Source organism: Phalacrocorax aristotelis, chromosome 1 (assembly GCF_949628215.1).
Source record: "Phalacrocorax aristotelis chromosome 1, bGulAri2.1, whole genome shotgun sequence".
NCBI lineage: Eukaryota > Metazoa > Chordata > Aves > Suliformes > Phalacrocoracidae > Phalacrocorax > Phalacrocorax aristotelis.
In genome coordinates, this window is record NC_134276.1 from 113,935,338 (window position 1) to 113,955,126 (window position 19,789).

The following is a 19,789-nucleotide window of genomic DNA, read 5'->3' on the forward strand; positions in this document are numbered from 1 at the left end:
GTCCAACCTGGCCTTAAACACTTCCAGGGATGGGGTATCCACAACTTGCCTGGGCAACCTGCTCCAGTGCCTCACCACTCATCACAACAAGTTTCTTCCTTACATCCAGCCTAGTTCTACCATCTTTCAGTTTACGACCGTTGCTCCTCATCCTGTCGCCACCGGCCTTACTAAAAAGCCTGTCCCCATCTTCTTCATAAGCCTCCTTTACATACTGGAAGGCCGCAATAAGGTCTCACCGCAGCCTTCTCTTCTCCAGGCTGAACAACCCCAACTCTCTCAGCCTTTCCTCACAGGAGAGGTGCTCCAGCCCTCGGATCATCTGCGTGGCCCTCCTCTGGACCCGCTCCAACAAGTCCATGTCTGTCTTGTGCTGGAGAGCCCAGAGCTAGATGCCCTACTCCATGCGGGCTCTCACCAGAGTGGAGTAGGTAGGGGGAATCACCTCCCTTGACCTGCTGGCCACATTTCTTTTGATGCAGCCCAGGATACCGTTGGCTTTCTGGGCTGTGAGCGTACATTGCCCGTTCATGTCTCATTTTTCATCCACCAGCGTCCCCACGGTCCTTCTCAACCCCTTCATCCCCCAGCCTGTACTGACAGTGGAGGCTGCCCCAGCACAGGTGCAGGACCTTGCACTTGTCATTGCTGAATCTCATGAGGTTCACATGGGCCCACTCCTCAAGCCTGCCAATGTCCCCCTGGATGGCAAACCTTCCCTCAAGCAAATCAGCTGCACCACTCAGCTTAGTGTCATCTGCAAACTTGTTGAGGCTGCGCTCAATCCCATTGTCTACACCATTAATAAAGACATTAAATGGCTCTGGTCCCAGTAGAGACTCCCGAGGGACACCGCTTGTTACTGATCTCCATTGGGATGTATTAATCTACCAGTATAATTAATACACTGGAAATATATTTGTGGGTTTGGGTTGTTTTTAACAGCAAGGTTTTTCCACAAAACTCAATAATTTTCATCTAAAAGTGAAAACAACTGTTCCTACTATAGGTATCTCCTATTTCAGACCATATTTCAGTGCAATTATTACTGATCCTGGCTTAAGAGGTGGCAGAATGATACCAACTTTTGATTAAAACGTAAGTCTGGAGTGGAAGCTTCATAACTGTGTGAAAAACGTATTTTGTTATCTAGGCAAGGATAAAATACAGAGAAAACTAAAGCTAAGATTCTCTCAAATATTTTAAAACAAGTTTGCCATTGCATATATTGACAGTTCAGTATTGCAGACAAATGAGTTGTTAATACCTTGCACTTGCTGAAGACATTCTTTCTAATAAAATCTTTTCTTTGTTTTTCCAAATTTGGATGATGATCGTGCTGTGCTAAGAACAAGTGCAGACGCATCCTGCAGAGCGTTCATTCTTTCCCTGACACAATTAATTAGTTTATAAGAATATTATTTCACACTACTTTCTGTAAGTCACCAGCTTCAGTGGTTTGGCTGACTTTGAATACTGAGAGTCACCAATTCTTTGAACATAGAAAGCATCTAGGGAATCTAATGCCAGAAGCTAAATTTCAACAACAAAAAAAGGAGTTTCACCTATCCTTGTTGTCCTTAAGACCAACTGTATGTTTAGCAATTTGAACATTTATGCTATTTATTTCCTTAATTTAAACACCAATTTTAAGTACTTGTTTCTGAATGTCCAACCTTAATCCATTTCAAACTAAGTAAATTAAAACTAGAAGCCCATCAATTCTGAATTACAGAATTTAGAATAAAAAGTGTTTAGTCACAGCTACGAGCCAAACTTACAACGGCAAAAGGTCACTCGTTTAGACAACCTTGGTATATGAAGCAATGAAACACATGTAAACAATTTATTTTCATTAACAATTCTGTTATTTATTATTCTAATTATTTACCATTCTGACTAACGTGGTGTCATAATAAATGAAACAAAAACTTAAATGTTCCCCTCTTTTTTTTTTCTTTCAGAAGAGAAGTGAGAGGAGGGAAGGCAACAGAATTTAGCACTGCCTCCACCTGCTTGCAAAAGGTCAGGGTATGGAAATACAATACTGACCAAAACAAATCTCAACTGAATAGCCCTCGTAGGGATAATTTTACTTCTGGTTGTGGTTTAAAAATGAATGGATTCTTTCCTCAGAAGACAGATTTTTCTTTTACTTACTGTATTATAAAACTGTCTTAGAAAACTCAGGTATACTACTAAGAAGCCTGTGCTGAAATGTATTCTAAAATCTGATGCCCTAATCAAGGGTGTGCTACAGTGCTAATAAAATGTTACTAAATATCAGCTTTTTTCCCCCTTTCTGTTCCCTGTAAAGCACTGCATAAAACAGTAAATGCTAATGCCAAGCTCTGAAGCATTGTGGGTTAAAAATACAGGCCCTAGGTTCTAGCTGGGCTGGATGCTCATTTCAACAGGGTGAAAGGAATAAGGCTTCACTGCACATCATGAGTGACAGTATCTATGGTGTTTACATAAATCCCTCCAGCCAAGAAAAGGTGGTCTATTGCATTTATTTATTTGGGAAAAATGACAACAGTAATTTCTTTCTTTAGTTATCTTAAAGGAAAAGAGAATAAAGACAAAGAACATCCTCCTCTTCATTGTGAAGCCCTTTGATATATACACTCACTTAAACAGCCTTAGTGCAATGACTACATATATTATGTATTCAAAAAACCCATAGTTCTACTTAATAATTCTCCAGAGAACTTCCACTGTCATCTCTTTGCTTTAACAGATTAAGACATCTCCTACAGAAAAAAATTACTAGAGCACATGGCAGTGCTTACTATATGGATGTGCCTTTCCATTCTTGTGTTCTTTTGTTTGTATATATCTATCCTCATTACTACATTTGACAGGACTCTTATTGCACAATAATTAGATTGAAGAAATCAAGAGGAGTAAGTTCTACAGAGTATTAAATGTACACTTACTTCCCTCGCTCCCAACTAAACTCATGAAGTTAATTATAGTAGAATAACTTCAAAAAAACTTTTCTGTCAGCTATCTAAACTAATAACAGTCACCTCTACAGCAATGAATTTCTTTTGTTTCTAAATAACTTTACACCAATTTTCAAGAGATTGCAAGGGACTGTAATGTAGATGTATAAAAATTTTTGGGTAAAGAGTTAACCTCCTTATCAAAGAGGAGCTACAGAGAGGAACCAGGACAATCAGATGTTTGATTGCAATTCTCATAGCAAACTACTGAGAGTTCTGTAAAGTTAGCTTTCTACAAGGAACAGCCCAAAACAAATGCATGGAAAAAAATGCAGCCAGCAAATTTAGTACACTATGCTTTTTTAAAAAAAATGTTGAACTCTTTTATCCCAAACCCAGTGTAGAACAATTCACTTTGTTCCCAGGGATAAAGCTTTTCATATAATATTTTCCTTCTTAAGACACATTTCACATTATATGCTATTTCAGTTCTTCAGATTCGTCCTGTAACCGTATCAGCCAGAAGAGAACCTAGAAGAAAAATCAGCAAAAGCTACTCCCAAGTCTATCCATTACTATTATAATGTGATCACAGTAGAACCAGTTTCTGTATATCCTCAGTACAATTTCACCAATAATTTTAGAAGTATAAACTCTAAAAACGTATCTCAGTAACATATTAGTTCCAAAGTCAAAGTAATTTTGATATTTCAATAACCCTAAAGAGAATGAACATATAAAGCTGAGTGAGTCCATATAAATCCATCCTAAATTTTAGCATAGAAACACCAACACAATCCCATCAAAAACTGAACCTCAGCCAGCGCTACAGCTAGGAAGCCATTTGGTAGGACAGAGACAGCTACCACTTGAAGCAGCAGGCTGGCCAGCTCAGCTGGATGCATCGACCTCCATCTTCAGTTTCAACCAACTTCTAGGGACAGGAACTTAGTCTTTATGCTAGTTCATGAAATGGCATTCCTCAAGAAAACGTGGCATCCCTTTGCAAACTGGAGGTAATACAACAGATCGACATGATTATTTGCAGATCATTTCTGATCTGTTGTCCATAAATACACTACTGACTTTTGGAAATGCATACAACATTTTGACAGTTTATTGTTTTCTACTTTATAGAAATGATTGTTAATTGCTTTGTTCCCTGTTGTTATCAAGTTTCTTTCTCTCTCCAATGACCTTTCCAAAAATGGATTTCAAGTGGATCTGCATGTTATACAACACACACAAGAATCTGAAAAATAAATGACAATTGCCTTAATGATCCCATCCTCTTTCCCTGCCATGAGCAGTACCATGCCTAATTTTCGTCCAGCCTAGAACTTCTTTGGATGAATCCCTATTAGAAGAAAATCAACATTCCCTATTTCATTTGTGGATTTTCTTTAAAACCTCTCCCTCATCTCAAACTTATACAACCCTTTTCCCCAGGACAATCTTCTATTCACAACAGATACTGCTCACATAAACTGCTGCAGTAATCACATTAAAATACTGTGAAAGTCGTCAATTTAAGCGTGGATTACTAAACGCAAGATCATTATTGCATTTAGACTGATGAGGAATGATTCTCTGCAGCTTGTTGAATCTCATCTAATTTTAGACCTTTATTGAAATACCATAATCAACTTAAGGTAAAAGTGACTGCGTCTATTCAAGATATGATTGAATTTAAATGGCTACAAGTGGTGACCTCTATATTTCAAAATATGCTACCTGACAAAATTTAGAACAATTGGCTGCAATTTTTCAGTGTACTTTTTCTTCACATATCAATATATTGCTTTATTACTATACCACTTTTTGTGCAGCTGAATTTTAGAAACTTCACAAAAACCTGCGATTGCTGTTTTAGAGGGTAATGTGGGAAACTGGACACTTCAAAGAAAGTTACGCATATCGTGAAGCTCCGAGTTTCAGAGCATCTATGGATTTAAGCCTTCCAGTCTGTTATATCAATCTAAGTATAGTGCAGTGAAGCAATTAAACTTCTAGATGTGTTTTTAATTAAAAAATTAAAGCAATTCTACAGCAGGTCTAGACTGAATATACTATAACTCATACACTCATGGCTGGACCCCCCCCCCCCCCTTTTTTAATCATTTCAATTATATTACAGTAAGCTCCAATATATCATTCCTTCTGTCAACGCTTCCAGTACTCCTTCCCTTCAAGAAAGGCAATTTATTAACTGCTGTGTTCCCGCACTTGAAAGTGCTTACTTGCTAAGATACACAGTAGTTACTAAAAGGAAGAGAAAACACAAAGATTTTCACAGAAATGTAAGGACTTTAAGTATTATAAAGCACTTTTGTGCCTTTACAGTCACCCTCAAAGTCCAGCCTATTAGAAGCAGACTGCTAAGGACATATGCAGGCATATTTTTTAAAATGTAATTATTTTGATTACAGATTGACTTTATGATCTCTGGGGAAAAAAAATAATACCTTACTATTACTTTACAAGCAGTGCTTTCTTAAAACAGTCATTAAAAAACATGCCAGCCGAATCCAATTCCACTGCATATTATGGGGATCTCTAAATACAGAGCTTTCCTAAATTAACTTAGTGAAGGAAAACTGGCAGGAAACAAATTAATATCAGTGTAGCTGAATGTTTTACATCATGAAACACAACTTATATCCCTGTTCCTACTGTAATTGCCCTATAATCAACAATATACCAAAAAACCACCAAATGACTGAGAATCTAGCTCACTGATAACTATCACTGAATTACCTTTAATCTATCTGGAATTATGGCCAAGGTATCTCCACAATTAATACATATTTGTGACAAGAACGACCTGGCACTGGATATCATAATTACTGTGTAAATGCAGCTGGAAGAATGTCATCTGTACCTGACTAAATCCTCAGAAGCTGCAGAAGAGAACACTTCAGTGACTACACCTACAATCTGGGAATTCCACTCTTTTATATATGATACATTAATTCTTTGGTAATTTTCCCCTCCCTCCTGACTAGGGGGACTCAGCTGTGTCCCAAAACCTGTATAGCTTAAACTTCTAAGGAAAACACTTAGTTGAGAGAAAGCTGTGAAGAAGACTTTAGATTAGAGCTACGCAAGGTAAGAAAGGTAGTCACAGACAAAGACAGGTTTGTTAGTAGCTCAAAGATTCACAAGGAAGAACATGGAAAGGTGCAAAACTATAAAAGAAAATCATACGGAGTCTGAAGTGGATAACCCAGCACCATCGAGGGTCTGTTACAAGTAATGGCAGCCTCCTTTCTCTCACCTGATAGATGCCTGCCTGGCCAGCAGAGACTCTTCAGGTGTCTTACTGGAAGCTATGAGTGCCCTAGCAGATTTTAAATCCTACTTATACTTTGTGCATGTTAACTACTAATAGTTGCAGTCAAGTATACTCTTTGCACTCCAAGACACATGTGAATAAAGCGACCCCGAGATGGAAAGTAAGAACACACATACCATGTTATTTGCATTTTCTAAGTCATGCTGATGTGCCTGTTTTCATTAAGTGTATTAGGCAAGGAATCAAAACTTTTAACACTGTAGTACTCCATATAGCATCAGCCTACATAAATTTAAAATGCTAAACGGGCAAGTGTGATAGAGTAGCAGTATTTCCATTTCCTTCTGAAAATTTACTGTTACAAGCCATGCTGATGCTCCCACGTAAGGCAACAAATTTTCACTTCCACAGATATTTAGAAGAGCTCAACACTGAATTGCAGGCTACCTAAGGCCAAAAAAATTCTCTGGAGAGCTCTAAGCCCAGACAGGTATGCCTACAACCAAACACTTCTCTGAAAGATATATTTCCAAATTTGTTCTACCTACTAATAATATTACACCAGTAGCAGTTAAAGATTGGAAAAGTTGGCAATCAGAACAAAGGAAAAAATTCAGGTAAAACAACAGCTGTTCAAGGAAAAATTAAATACCGATCTTAACAGAGGCTACTGAAGATGTTAGAAAATCAACATGCCTTTAAGGAGTCAGATCCTAAAGTAAATTACTATCTATTGACATCAGTAGAACTTTTCCCCCCATAAAATAAAGCATGATGTCTATGCAGGATTTAAATGCTGGGTGGCAGAAAAGGCCATCATCTCAGCATCCAAACATAAGTGTATTGTGCCATTTTAGATGCAAGAGCACACCTGAGATTCCTGTGTTCCAGACTCACATGGGTTAGGGAACAGAAGCGGGAGTAACTATGACTCTATTAAGATGGAATCATCATTATTATTAACTGGGCAGAGCTGCAGATGTCACACCTCCTCATGGTCCCACTGGACATCCTTTGGGGTAACCACGTTGACGCCTGCCCCAGTGTTCAGGGAGTTATAGTTCCTTCCTCCCTATTGATTGACTTCGCCGATCATTTGATAGTATCTACAAAGGAGAAACAAATTTCTGGCATTGAGATCGCATCATTGCCCAGAGCCTGTACCCACAGGTATTAGCTGGGCCTAGTTTGACAGCACTGGAGGACAGTGCGGTCTGGCTTTTACTCACCTTTGCTTTATAGCAACAAACTGAGCTGGCCAATGTGGGTAACATCATCATCAGTGGCCATGCAAATTTGACTTATGGATTGGCATGATGATGTGGTCATTAAAACCACCAATGACCACAAAAAAATTGGTGGAAGAAGGATTAAATGTGATGGGATTGGATTTTGTTAACTCAATGAATGTTGGTATGGAATTGCACCACCCGTACTTCTAGGGTGCTGAAGGTCCCCGACCTGTCAGCTGAGGGCACACAGCCTGGACAAGAATCCTGGACACATCCTGGACAAGAATCCACCATGTCCTTGCTGATGGAACTGGGTGGGAAAGATACCAGGACTGATTGAATTAAAAAATTTGGACTCTTCAATTCCTGTCAGGAAAATTTAACTCACTGTTTAATGATTCGGGCTTTATATGTTTGCTATCCAAGCAAGAATAATTTTAAGATCTTAATGATTTGTAAATAAACTGACTTAAGGTGGGAGCCAGACCCGCCCCCCCAAAAAGCCAAGTGCAACCGCATGTGGGGATGAACTGGGGCTCGGTATCATGACATGCCACCATTCCTGCCCAAGACAATTATCACTGGTCTTTACCAAGATGGATGGGCCATCTGTACTTAACCCAGAAAAGGACAATGTATAAATTTATATATGTTCGATAAAAAATGATCCACACCATCAAGGAGTGGCAGCTGGAGGACAGGCCACCTAAACCAAGACTAACACACACATTTCAGCACCTGACAGTTGCCCTATTTCTGCTGCACTGATGGCAGGGCTAAAAGCAGTTTCTGAACTATAGTAGTTTATAGCTCACTTTAAGAAAAAACGAAAACAAGGGTAGCACACTGAGCTATGATCAGCTGCTCCACCAACAGTTCAGAAGACCGAGCTGGAGAGAACATCTGTTAAGCAGCAGGGGACCAGCATGTCATCTGTTGCCCTGATGTAAATTGTGGCTTGTGGGACACAGCGTTTATACTCTGAACCCTGCCTATAGCATTTCAAAACACATTTGGCACAGACCTCACTTGAGACTTCATAAAACTGAAGGGTGAAGAAAATACAAAATTTTTCCCATTACATGGCTCAGTTAAGTAAATTTCAATTCCTCTACACCTCTTACAAGCCTTAATTCCCAAAACAGAGAGTATCACCAACAAACACAAACAAGACAAAACCAGTAGGTGGACAGGCCAAAGGATTCCCACTAGTTATGATTTGGTGCCTTCAAGAACCACCAAAGCATAGATGACACAAAATCCAGGCTAATTAAAAAAAAAAAAAAAAGGCATTGAAAAAAGGACTGCATAAGAGATGCCAGGGATGTCTGCTGGCCCCAGAACCTTGTAATTGACCATGTCTTCCTGATCATACTGCTGCATTCAAGGAAGCAGGACTTTGTAATTAAGCCTGGAATGTAATACAACCTTTGAATTCTTCTCCTAGGTTGAGCAAGAACTTGGAAATTTTGGCTAAGTGCTTAGGTGACAAGGGTCACAATATTAAAAAAAAAATAAGACAAACCATAACAAAAAGCTTAGGTCATCACATGATTTCTGTTGAGTTTTACTTCTACCATCATTCCTAAAAGCTTACAGAAATATATCAGTATACCTACTGTCCCTTAGAATTGGATTAAGTGTAGAATCTAACAAAGCCTAATATGAGAAAAGGAATACAAAGCCTTATCAAAATCAAAACAGTACTCTTGGATCTCAATAAGCCTAGAAAGGCAGCATCATTTACACATTTTAATTATGTAGTGCTTGAAAAAACCCAACAACTTATCTTTACTAGGTCATATCTTGTTCTCAATTCTTTTTAAATTGTTTTGCCTGATTAGGATTTTAGACACATTTCCTATATGAAGAAATGAATTTAAATCAAAACACAATCAACCACTCTAGTTGTGATCCCACCTGGTCTCCAGGGTCTACAGCACCACTTCTAATGAACTTGGCAGCCGAATAATCTTCGAATATGATTTTAGGAAGGAAGGATTGTTATATTTAGCTTGTGCTAAATTACTTACAAGGAGAATCCTTACTTAAGATGCGACGGTGTTTACATGTATTTTGAGTGAGCTATCTTAAACAGGATCACAACGGAGACAAGGCACTTAACTTACCACAAAATTAACTAGACTGCTAGTGCCAGCTAGACTACACGTCCAGAGCTTGTGGCATCCCTTTTACCTTAGAGCATTTCCCTTTCATTAATTTAGTGATAGGAAAGCCACATTTTTAACAGGAACCAAGACAAAGGATACAAAGGTTTGTTTTTAAAAAGTATTCAAATAAACTACAACCCTCACTCAACCTTTGTGGTTCTGGTTTTTGGGTTGGCAGCTGAGGGTGGGGGGAGGGGTGGATATGGACACAGGGATGACCAGGAAGGGATGGAGATGAAGAGGAGGAAGATTCACCAAATTAACATGTTTGAGGAAAAAAACGCCCAGTTCCAGACTTTAGAAAAACTGGAAAAATGTGGCAAAATTATGAAAGTGGAAGTTTATTACTGAATCAGTTTTTTGCTGCTTTCTAAAAGCAGAATTTATAATACTTATCTTGAAAGAAAAGTTAAGCAGAAAACATTCTTTAACTTATCCAGTTATTTTACCTCCAACTTCTCATTTTACTGAAATTTAGGTTCTATTCTCATGTGAAAACACCTTGAATAGTATAATTTTTAAGCTGCTGTTTACAATTAATAAAAAAGTTTACTGTTTGTACAACACTTGTTTAAACATGGATAAAAAATATACAATTCTATGCTCTTAAGTGCTGTCTCAAAGTCTACAATACAGAACATGCTTTCATTTTCTTAAGCTGCACTATGGTGCTAGAGATGCAACATCAAGGCTGGCCTTTGGACAGTTTTACTACTGCTTTTTTTTGAGCTACCCTCTACTTAAGTGAATATTACTAAAAATACAGTATTTAAAATACACCATGGATACAGTCCTGGTTTTACATGCATACAGAACTTTTGCCACCTTCTGTTACAGTAAGTATTCACAGTCCCCTTCCCAGACAACTGGATAATCTTGCAAATGCTGTGAGACAAATATACTTATGTCTTGGCTTTCAAAGGAAATGTAGACAAACTAAACTGATAAAGCAATTGTTTCTTAATCTTTCATGGCAGAGAATTAGTTTCTCTCAATTCCAAAGTAAATTGAGCATTCTTTGTATTCGATGTTTAAGTACCTGTAGATTTAACAGTTCTTCCCAGTACAGAAGGAAAGAGATTTAGTACAAGCACCATAAAGGAAAGAAGGCTGTACTAGCTGAAGAAATCTGTCTCAGAAAGCAAGCTTTTCTGTATGCCATTCAATAGATTGTGTTTGGTGTCATTTATTTGCAGCAAACTTCAAACATCTTCAAGCAACTTTAGACTCTCACAGATTTTTTTTTTTTTTACTCCCCTCTCTTTCAGACTAGAGCTGCTCATTTACTGGTATATATATTAGCAAGCATGACGATAAAGCCTAAACTTGGAAAAAAAAAAAACCCAACGTTTTCAATAAAGCTTCAGTTCTGATTCTTTCCCAATTTTGTTTGGCACCTGTACACACAAAAAAAGAGGGGAAAAAAAAGACAAAACCAAACCCCAAACAAACCATTTTTTTTATCAGTTCTGAACAACTTAGAAAAACCATGATTGTTACATCTTTTAAGCCTTAAAATTTGACTATAAGTACATATATAATATTTAATGTTTCAGATTTTAGGACTAAAGAAGCCCGTAGTAACTAAAAACAGTTCATTGCACAGCTTGCTGCACTTGAAGGGGAAGGAGGGGTTTCCCTAAAGTTTAAAAAAGGAAACCCAAATTTGTGGCAGAGGATGAGGAATGATGTACACGGGACCCTCAGTGATCCAGGGCATTATTTTTATTCATCAGTAGAGCACAGATTCAATTTCTCTGGTCTCTGCTATTTCCTAATCTCTCCTCTCCGCCTCATAGCTCTTTCCACTCCCCCTTTCCAGTATTCACTCTAGCATCTATTCCAATCACACAGGATGAAAAGTAATTATGGAGCAGTGTCCCTCCCCAACGAGTACAGGCACATATCTCTCACTGAACAGAGCCGTGAAAGAAGTACTTCATTTCTGAATAAATGCTTAACATTGCCAAGTGCTACCTAGAAAGCAGACTGCTGTTTCTTTCATCTACAAATCCTTCCAAAACACTCAATACCAGTACCACTTTCTTTCCCAGTACGGAGAACCTGCCCCTGCTTGGAACAGAGAAAGGTCCATAATTGCATTCAATTTATTTTCTCACTAGAGAAGTTGGTACCACACACTTTGATTATGTATAACCATAAAATAAAGTGTGAAATAGCACTGCATTGATATTGAAGCTTTAAGACTACTTGCAACAGAATTTATTTGAATATGAATTTAAAGATTAATAGGAAGCAACTCAAACAGGAAATTAGTATTAGACATACTGAAATGCATTTGTTATAATAATTACAATTCAAAAAGGTCCCCTGAATTAATCAGTTAAATTGTCCCAAATAAAAAGCAAATAAAGAACAGCTCATCCTATTAAGTAACATAGCGCATAAGTCACTTATTACACTGGTCACTCGGTTTAATTAAAATTGTGAGTTACTGTGCAAGAGCTTCCATTAAACAGTTCACCTATGCTTTTTAACATTCCTTCTGCAACAGTGACCTTCTTAAACAGTTACAACCCCCATAAGCTATGAAACTGTCAGCCTCAAGAGTACAGACTACAAGCACAAGAAGAAAACTCTTTTTTGGCAGCTAACAGAACACGCGTAATTTTGACCCGAGGCTTAAGGACACCTGCAATGTAAGCATATCCAGTTAATGGCAATTTAATTCAAATGAGGGATTAAAACGGGAAAAACCATAAACTGAACTTGCAGCACACAAAGCCTAAAAACTACCAGACTAACAACAGACCAGAACTCTACAGTCATTGAGTGATGAGCCACTGGAGGAACTACTTAAGTGTAACCTTGAAAGGGTCAAACCAGAACTTTGTAATTGATAAGCAGGGCAAACAAGATAATCATGCACCTCAAGCGGGGAAAAAAGCAAATTTATCATGGAATAAGAGGCGAGTGACACTACAGAATTTATTAATAAATACTTTAAGATTGTGGGGTTCTGCAAAACTTGTTGTGCAATGTTTAGGGGAAGACACAAAGACAAGGAAAGGAAGGAATCAAGGTGACTCAGGGATGAACAAATATAGGAAAAATGGGAGAAGGGGACTGAAATAAGCTAGCTGCCTGTGCCTGTTTCTCCATTTAAACCACTGAAACATACAGTGTACAAGACAAATCCCCTCACCCCCAACACCTCAGAAAATACAAAGTAAACAATATTAAATGCTAATTATCATCTGGCATTAACACATTGTTTCATACACACTATATTTATACTAGTTAATTAAGTGTGCCCGAACTGGGTCCCTAAAACTGGCTATTGAAAGTTACCCCTGCTCTCTATTAACTGCTGATCAACCTCTGGAAACTCTTTGGAATGGAGTTAGTTGCCCTGGGGCAAAATTTTTGCTATGTTTCAACAATCTGACAGCTGAACAATAAATTTCCAGAGCTTACAAGTTTTCTTTGGCTTTTCTTAGTCTTTTATTTACATATATAAATATTTTTTTTATATTTATGTAATATGTTATACAAAAATATAATCCATAATATGAAAACATAAATTTATTTTAAAATACATTAAAAATATAAAATATTCCTATAAAATATTTAAATAGGTGACTATATAAAAATACTTGTATCTACTTTAAAATAAAAATAAATATATTACGTAATAACTACATAATATAATTATTTATACAATACATACAATGCACATGGTATATGCTGTAGTTTAACCCCAGCCGGCAACTAAGCACCACCCAGCCACTCACTCACTCTCCCCCAGTGGGATGGAGAGAGAATTGGAAGAGTAAAAGTGAGAAAACCCGTGAGTTGAGATAAAGACAGGTTAATACAGGAAGCAAAGGCCACGCACTCAAGCAAAGCAAAATAAGGAACTCATTCACTGCTTCCCATGAGCAGGCAGGTGTTCAGGCATCTCCAGGACAGCTGGGCTCTCTCACACGTAACGGTTACTCGGGAAGACAAAACGCCATCATTCCAACCATCCCCCCCCAGCTCTATATGCTGAGCGTGATGCCATATGGTGTGGGACATCCCTTTGGTCAGTTGGGGTCAGTTGTCCCGACTGTGCCCCCTCCCAACTCCTTGTGCACCCCCAGCCTGCTCCCTGGTGCGGTGGGGTGGGAGGCAGAAAAGGCCTTGGCTCTGTGTAAGCGCTGCTCAGCAATAACGAAAACATCCCTGTGTTATCAACACTGTTTTCAGCACAAATCCAAAACATAGTCCCCATACTAGCTACTATGAAGAAAATGAACTCAATCCCAGCCAAAACGAGCACAGTATATAACATGAACAGATGTCGCCATAGATGACAGAACAACAAAACCTAAATTAGCATCAGATTTTAAATATTAAGCAAGGTAAAGGAATTTAACTCAGCATATTGTAACTGTTGAACAACTCAAAACAACCCAAATGAGTTTTCCAGTTTGGTGAACAGTGTAGTTTATAATAGAATCGGTAAGAAATAATTACCAGTAACACACCTGAAGTGACACTTTATACTTACTTTGCGTAGTCAAAGAGCCTGCTGTCCCAGAGCTGATGAGTTCCTTTAGAACCAGAATGGAAAAAACAAGAATCTGTACCATCAAATTTGTTGAGACCATCTTCAGAGTTTTTTGATGCATGGCTGTGCACAACATCCAGCAGAACAGTGATGCCCATTGAGTGAGCAACGTCAATCATTTCTTTCAGGTCATCTGGAGTTCCATAACGGCTATCACCATGAAAATGCAATGTGTTATGAGTGATACAATCTGAACTTCAGCTGACAACACTGAACATTACTTATAAAAAGTACAACAAAGTCAGAAGTTCTTTACCACCTAGTTTTCAGTTGTTTACAGGTTATTTTTTCAGCTTCTTAAGTAGTAGTTATTGTTTACAAACTGACAACTAGAACAATTTTCAATAATAAAAATTACATTATATGAAATAGGCAGCGTTTTGCAAAAATAGTTTCGAAGTTTTACTCTTCCCTTTTAATCTGTTAATACATCAAATTCAATCTAAAACATAACTGAGATACAACTTAAAGCTTCTACTTAATACTGAACACTTCCTTACTTTCTAAGGGACAAGAATACATTTATATTACTGGAATAAAGTAATTCACAATGACTACAGAAGGAAATGTACATTCATTAAAGTCCCCAAAATATACCATCTGCTTAGTTATTTGTTTCAGGTACTACACTGTTTTCTAACTTGTTTTTAAATAAAGATTTTTGTCTCCTGTGTCTGACATACCTTTCTTTCAACTAGTCAAGCCCTTTAAAACTGTCTGTCCACCTAGATTTAGCCTGGTTGTTACCTGAGCTTCACCAAGATATGGGGGGGCGGGGGGGATAATCACAACGTTTCAGGTTTATCACAATTTTATTAATTACCTGAATACATTTTCCATCTATTTTCACCCTAGGCCTCAAATCTATGTACAGTCTGTTACAAGCACAGGGAAAAGTTCCCACAGAACGCAGAGCCATAATTTTAATCAAAATTATTATGAACAAGGAGTGTACAGTTCTGTTTATCATGAAAGAACGACTTACACATCATGTTTGTATCTGCCAAGAATTCCACAACACTAAATCCATGCATAAAGGCTGCTGAAGCTGGATTAGCTGGAATATGTTACGACAGCTGAAGTTACTTATCACCTTTTTGTTTGTATCCTATATAGTGTTTCATAGAACTGCTGATCACTAAGTCAAATTGATTTCAGATTTAAGAGGAAGCTAGAGCAAATACCTAAGTCATTACTTTCTCTTTCTGTTAAACACTTACTTGCAAACACACACATACAGGCATACTGATTTCAATGGATGGGGAGTAAGGTAGAAGAACAGAGAACTTAAACTTACCTTGATGCTGCGAAGAAGCTTGTGACCTGATAACCAAAACTGGCATAGTATGCATGTTCCATAATAGCCATCAGCTGGACACAGTTATATCCTGTAAAAATAGAAGAAATAAAACAAACCCCTGCCTTAAGGATAGTTAAAAGAGGATTCAACACCTGCAACGTATCCACTCCAGTCCTCTCCCATTTTAGCTGATTCTAACTCCAGTGATTAACAACTATAGATTCAGCCACCGTTAAAGAAGTAATTCTACCTAATAGTTTATACTTACATGATCTTCCATTAAAAATGGAAAGGTAAATTTGTCAAGTGACCTACATATAACTAGGTGTACTGAATCGCTTAGATTTAGACAGCAGTGTTATGCAAATACAATCTTAATTTAACTTCAGAATATTAACTACGCCAACCTGCATGTCCTGAACTTCCACTTCACCCTTGACACTTGCAGTCAGTGGGTGTGGGGGTAGCTGCTGGCTACACATACTGTACCTTAGGCCCTATGGAATCTTTTTTTACCACTTCAAAAACACTTTTTCCAACTTTAATGATTACTTTCCCCCTCTACAAGAGTCCTTCAAAAAAGAAAAACCACAAAAGTAATGTGGTTTTGTTATGAGTTTACCAAAGAACCAAGGCAGTACAGAAGGGTCGGGGACACGCTGTCTCGTATATTACCTAAGATAGTTCAGTGCAATATTAAGGGAGGGAAATCTAAAGGGAAAACAACATACTAATGGTGAAGCCACAGTACTTGCCACACATCTTAACTAAACCTATCTTTAACATCAGAGATCAGTGCCCCAGATAGCTAGCAAATGAGGACTATCAGCAAGAGATAACCTCCAGATTTAATCTACAGTCTTTTGAGACTACCACCACCACCTCACTTTATTAGTTTAACCATAATTTTCACTTCATTTGTCAAGTTTAGACAAGTGTATTGGGATTGCATGGCAACGTTTCAGCAGTGGATGGGGGGCTACCGGGGTGGATTCTGTGAGAAGCTGCTAGAAGCTTCCCTCATGTCCAACAGAGCCAGTGCCAGCTGGCTCCAGGATGCACCCGCCACTGGCAAAGGCCGAGCCCATCAGCAATGGTGGTGGCGCCACTGGGATAATGTATTTAAGAGCAGGGTGGCGGGGGCATGGGAACCAAAACTGTACAACTGGAGCCAGAGAGAGAAGTGAGAATATGAGAGGGGAACAGCCCTGCAGACTCCAAAGTCAGTGAAGAAGGAGGGGGAGGAGGTGCTCCAGGCACCAGAGCACAGATTCCCCTGCAGCCTGTGGAGGTTAATAGTGGAGCAGATATCCACCTGCAGCCCATGAAGAAGCCACCAGGACCCCACACCAGAGCAGGTGGATGCCCAAAGGAGGCTGTGACCCCATGGAAAGCCCACACTGCAGCAGGTTCCTGGCAGGACCTGTGGACAAAGAGAAGCCCACGCTGGAGCAGGTTTGCTGGCAGGGCTTGTGACCCCATGGGAGGACCCACGCTGGAGTGCCTTGCAAAGAACTGCAGCCCATGGGAAGGACTCACATTGGAGACATTTGTGGAGGATAGTCTCCCATGACAGGGACACCACACTGGAGCAGGGGAAGAGTGTGAGGAGTCCTCCCCCTGTGGAGGAAGGAGCAGCCGAGGCAACACATGATGAGCTGACCACAACCCCCATTTCCTGTCCCACTGCGCTGCTGGTGGGGAGAATATAGACAAATAGGGAGTAAAGTTAAGCCCAGGAGAAGGGAGGGGTGGGGGGAAGGTGTTTTAAGATTTGGTTTTATGTTTTATTACCCTACTCTGATTTGATTGGTAATAAATTAATTTCCCCAGGTTGAGTCTGTTTTGCCCATGACAGTAACTGGTGACTGATCTCTCCTTGTCCTGATCTCAACCTGTAACCAGGGTGATGAAGTTAACTCAACATGGATACTGCTATATAATCCAACTGAACATTAAGTCTGGGAACAATCAATGTATTCGTTAATCTGTATTTTAGTCATTAGTTAATCCTTAATGTAAGAGATAATGCGTTTCTGTCAGAACCCCTCTCCTTTCCGACTCAAAGCCTAATTTTTAGATCCCAAACCCCTCACTCCTAGTGCTTTTAGGGTCCAAACCTCTGTTTTAAGGATTAAATTAAAGCCTCACTTTTAGGTAGTAATGATTCAGGGTATAAATGGTTGGGAGTTACTAATACAGTCTAGGGTAGCTCAACTAAGGCTGGGACCCAGAGCTGAAACTTAGCCAAGATAAGGAGGTAGCCGAAACAAGAACAGCCTGCAAGATGACTAAACCTTGTTGCTTTAGGGAGTCAAAGAGGCCCCAAGATTCAAAGTACCTAAACAAAGTCACAATGACATTTGGCCTTAAGAGAAGCAGACATACAGAGCCATAAAGATAATGAACTGCAGAGCAAACACTAAACCAGAACAGACCACCCCTCAAGGGCAGCACATACGTAATCTCAGAACTGAGTTTGCGCAAACACAAGGGTTAACTAGTGGACACAGGGAGGAAGAGTATGTCCTTCATCCAGAGACCCCTGACAACCACCTGGAGACACCAACAGGCATGCACAAGTAACACCTGAATATGTATCTCTTTTATCAGAAAGCTAATGAATATGTATATGAAGCATGTACTTAACTGGCACAAAGAGATCTGAGGGTGTGCACATTAGGGGGAGCAATATATCCCCGCACCGCAAATAAAGAATGCCTGCCTTTTTAACACTACATTGGTGTTAGGAGGTTTATTTGGAGCTTTTCACTGTATTTCCTCTCCCCTGTCCGTTTGAGAAGGGGGAAAGGGGGAGTGATAGAGCAGCTTTGGTGGGCACCTGGCAGCCAGCCAGGGTCAACCCAGCACAGTGAGATACTGGTTTCTTTTTTATTGTTCTTGTTTTTAAATTTTTCAGCTATAGAAGAGTTATTATTAGAAGATAGTTGGCATGAGCTCAGCTATCTGTCAGATTCATTGCTGTTTTATAATTCAGCCTCATTGCACTTATTCTTATTTACAGCATTTTTATAAACAAACAGCAACACAACATCAAATTAATCTCATTCGATTTGCTTGCTATTTATTTTGCTATTTGTCATGCACATATTTCTACAAACTATTAATATCTTAGCATTTTTAAATACTGATGTCTTTAAGCTTGTCCTAACAAGTAAGACATTCTAAACCTGAATTTAATAGCCCTTAAAAATACTTGAAAATAGACTTAATTCCAACAGTGTTTACTTGATATAAATAAGAATGAACATTATCTATCATTCCTGTATACCCCACCTAAATTTGGTATTGCTTTCCTTTTGTGGTGTATCAGCCTTTTCATGACATCTCTCCTCTCTAAAGAAAAATCTGTAGGTAAAGCAAAAAGCTTTCATAATTCTAGTAAACATATTAACCTCCTGGAACAACTGAAATTCTTTAGCAGTAAGGAAAGAGTCACAGATACATAATGTGGAATTCAAATTTACTTTTTGTTGAGGGCCTCCAGACATTCAAACTCCCTCATCTCACCTGCAAGCTCAAATTGACTGAAAGGCAAAAGCCAAATTCTGTGAAACACTGACTCAACAAGTAAACCTACAGAAAAAACATATGGCTTCTTCAGGCACTCTAATAAATTTAAAAAAAAAAAAAATCAACACAAGCACAGCCACCATCCAAGGAGGCCTCAGCCATGGATTACATTATTATTTTACAGCTGAATGTAACAAAACATATTTCATCACAGGGCAGTAAAAGTCAGCAAGTTCTAATATTGTCCGTTATAGAAAGAGTGCAAAGACATGACAGGAAAAAAATAATCAAACAGAAATCAAGGTGAACAGTTTTGCTATGCTTCCCAGGATAATCATACCAGCAATCTCATACATCCCCTCCAATATACTAGAAGTTGTTTTCTAAAAGAGGATTGCTCACATTTAAAGTTTCTTGTTCTGATACTTCATAGCAACCGTTCAGGGAGAAAAAGTTTAGCATGCTTATTCTGGCAAACAGGAAGGACAATTCTTTCGACCCAGATATTTCTTTCTTCTTCCTTAGAATCAAGATTTACATTAGCAGAACCAGTAAGAACACACATGGCTCTGAAAATCATGTCACAAAAACAGGTCTTATCTCAAGTTGAAAGCAAAACATGCCAAAAAGCTAACTGCCTTGCAATAGTTACCTAGGCTTTTGCAATCACATTTTATTTAAAAATCTGTGGAATGGATTTTGATTCACATATCCTATTTCAGACTTCGTTTCT

At 38.7% G+C, this 19,789-nt stretch overlaps 1 protein-coding gene across 3 annotated transcripts in view; it reads right to left on the bottom strand.

Moving 5' to 3' along the window:
* Positions 1–19,789, bottom strand: part of GBE1 (1,4-alpha-glucan branching enzyme 1) — a 176,263-nt gene that overhangs the window by 84,831 nt on the left and 71,643 nt on the right. For all 3 annotated transcript variants that reach the window (XM_075102255.1, XM_075102234.1, XM_075102244.1), the window contains 2 exons: positions 15,520–15,610; positions 14,163–14,372 (listed from right to left, as the gene is read on the bottom strand). In XM_075102255.1, coding sequence (XP_074958356.1) covers positions 14,163–14,372; positions 15,520–15,610 — 301 coding nt within the window. The remainder of the gene's footprint in view (positions 1–14,162; positions 14,373–15,519; positions 15,611–19,789) is intronic.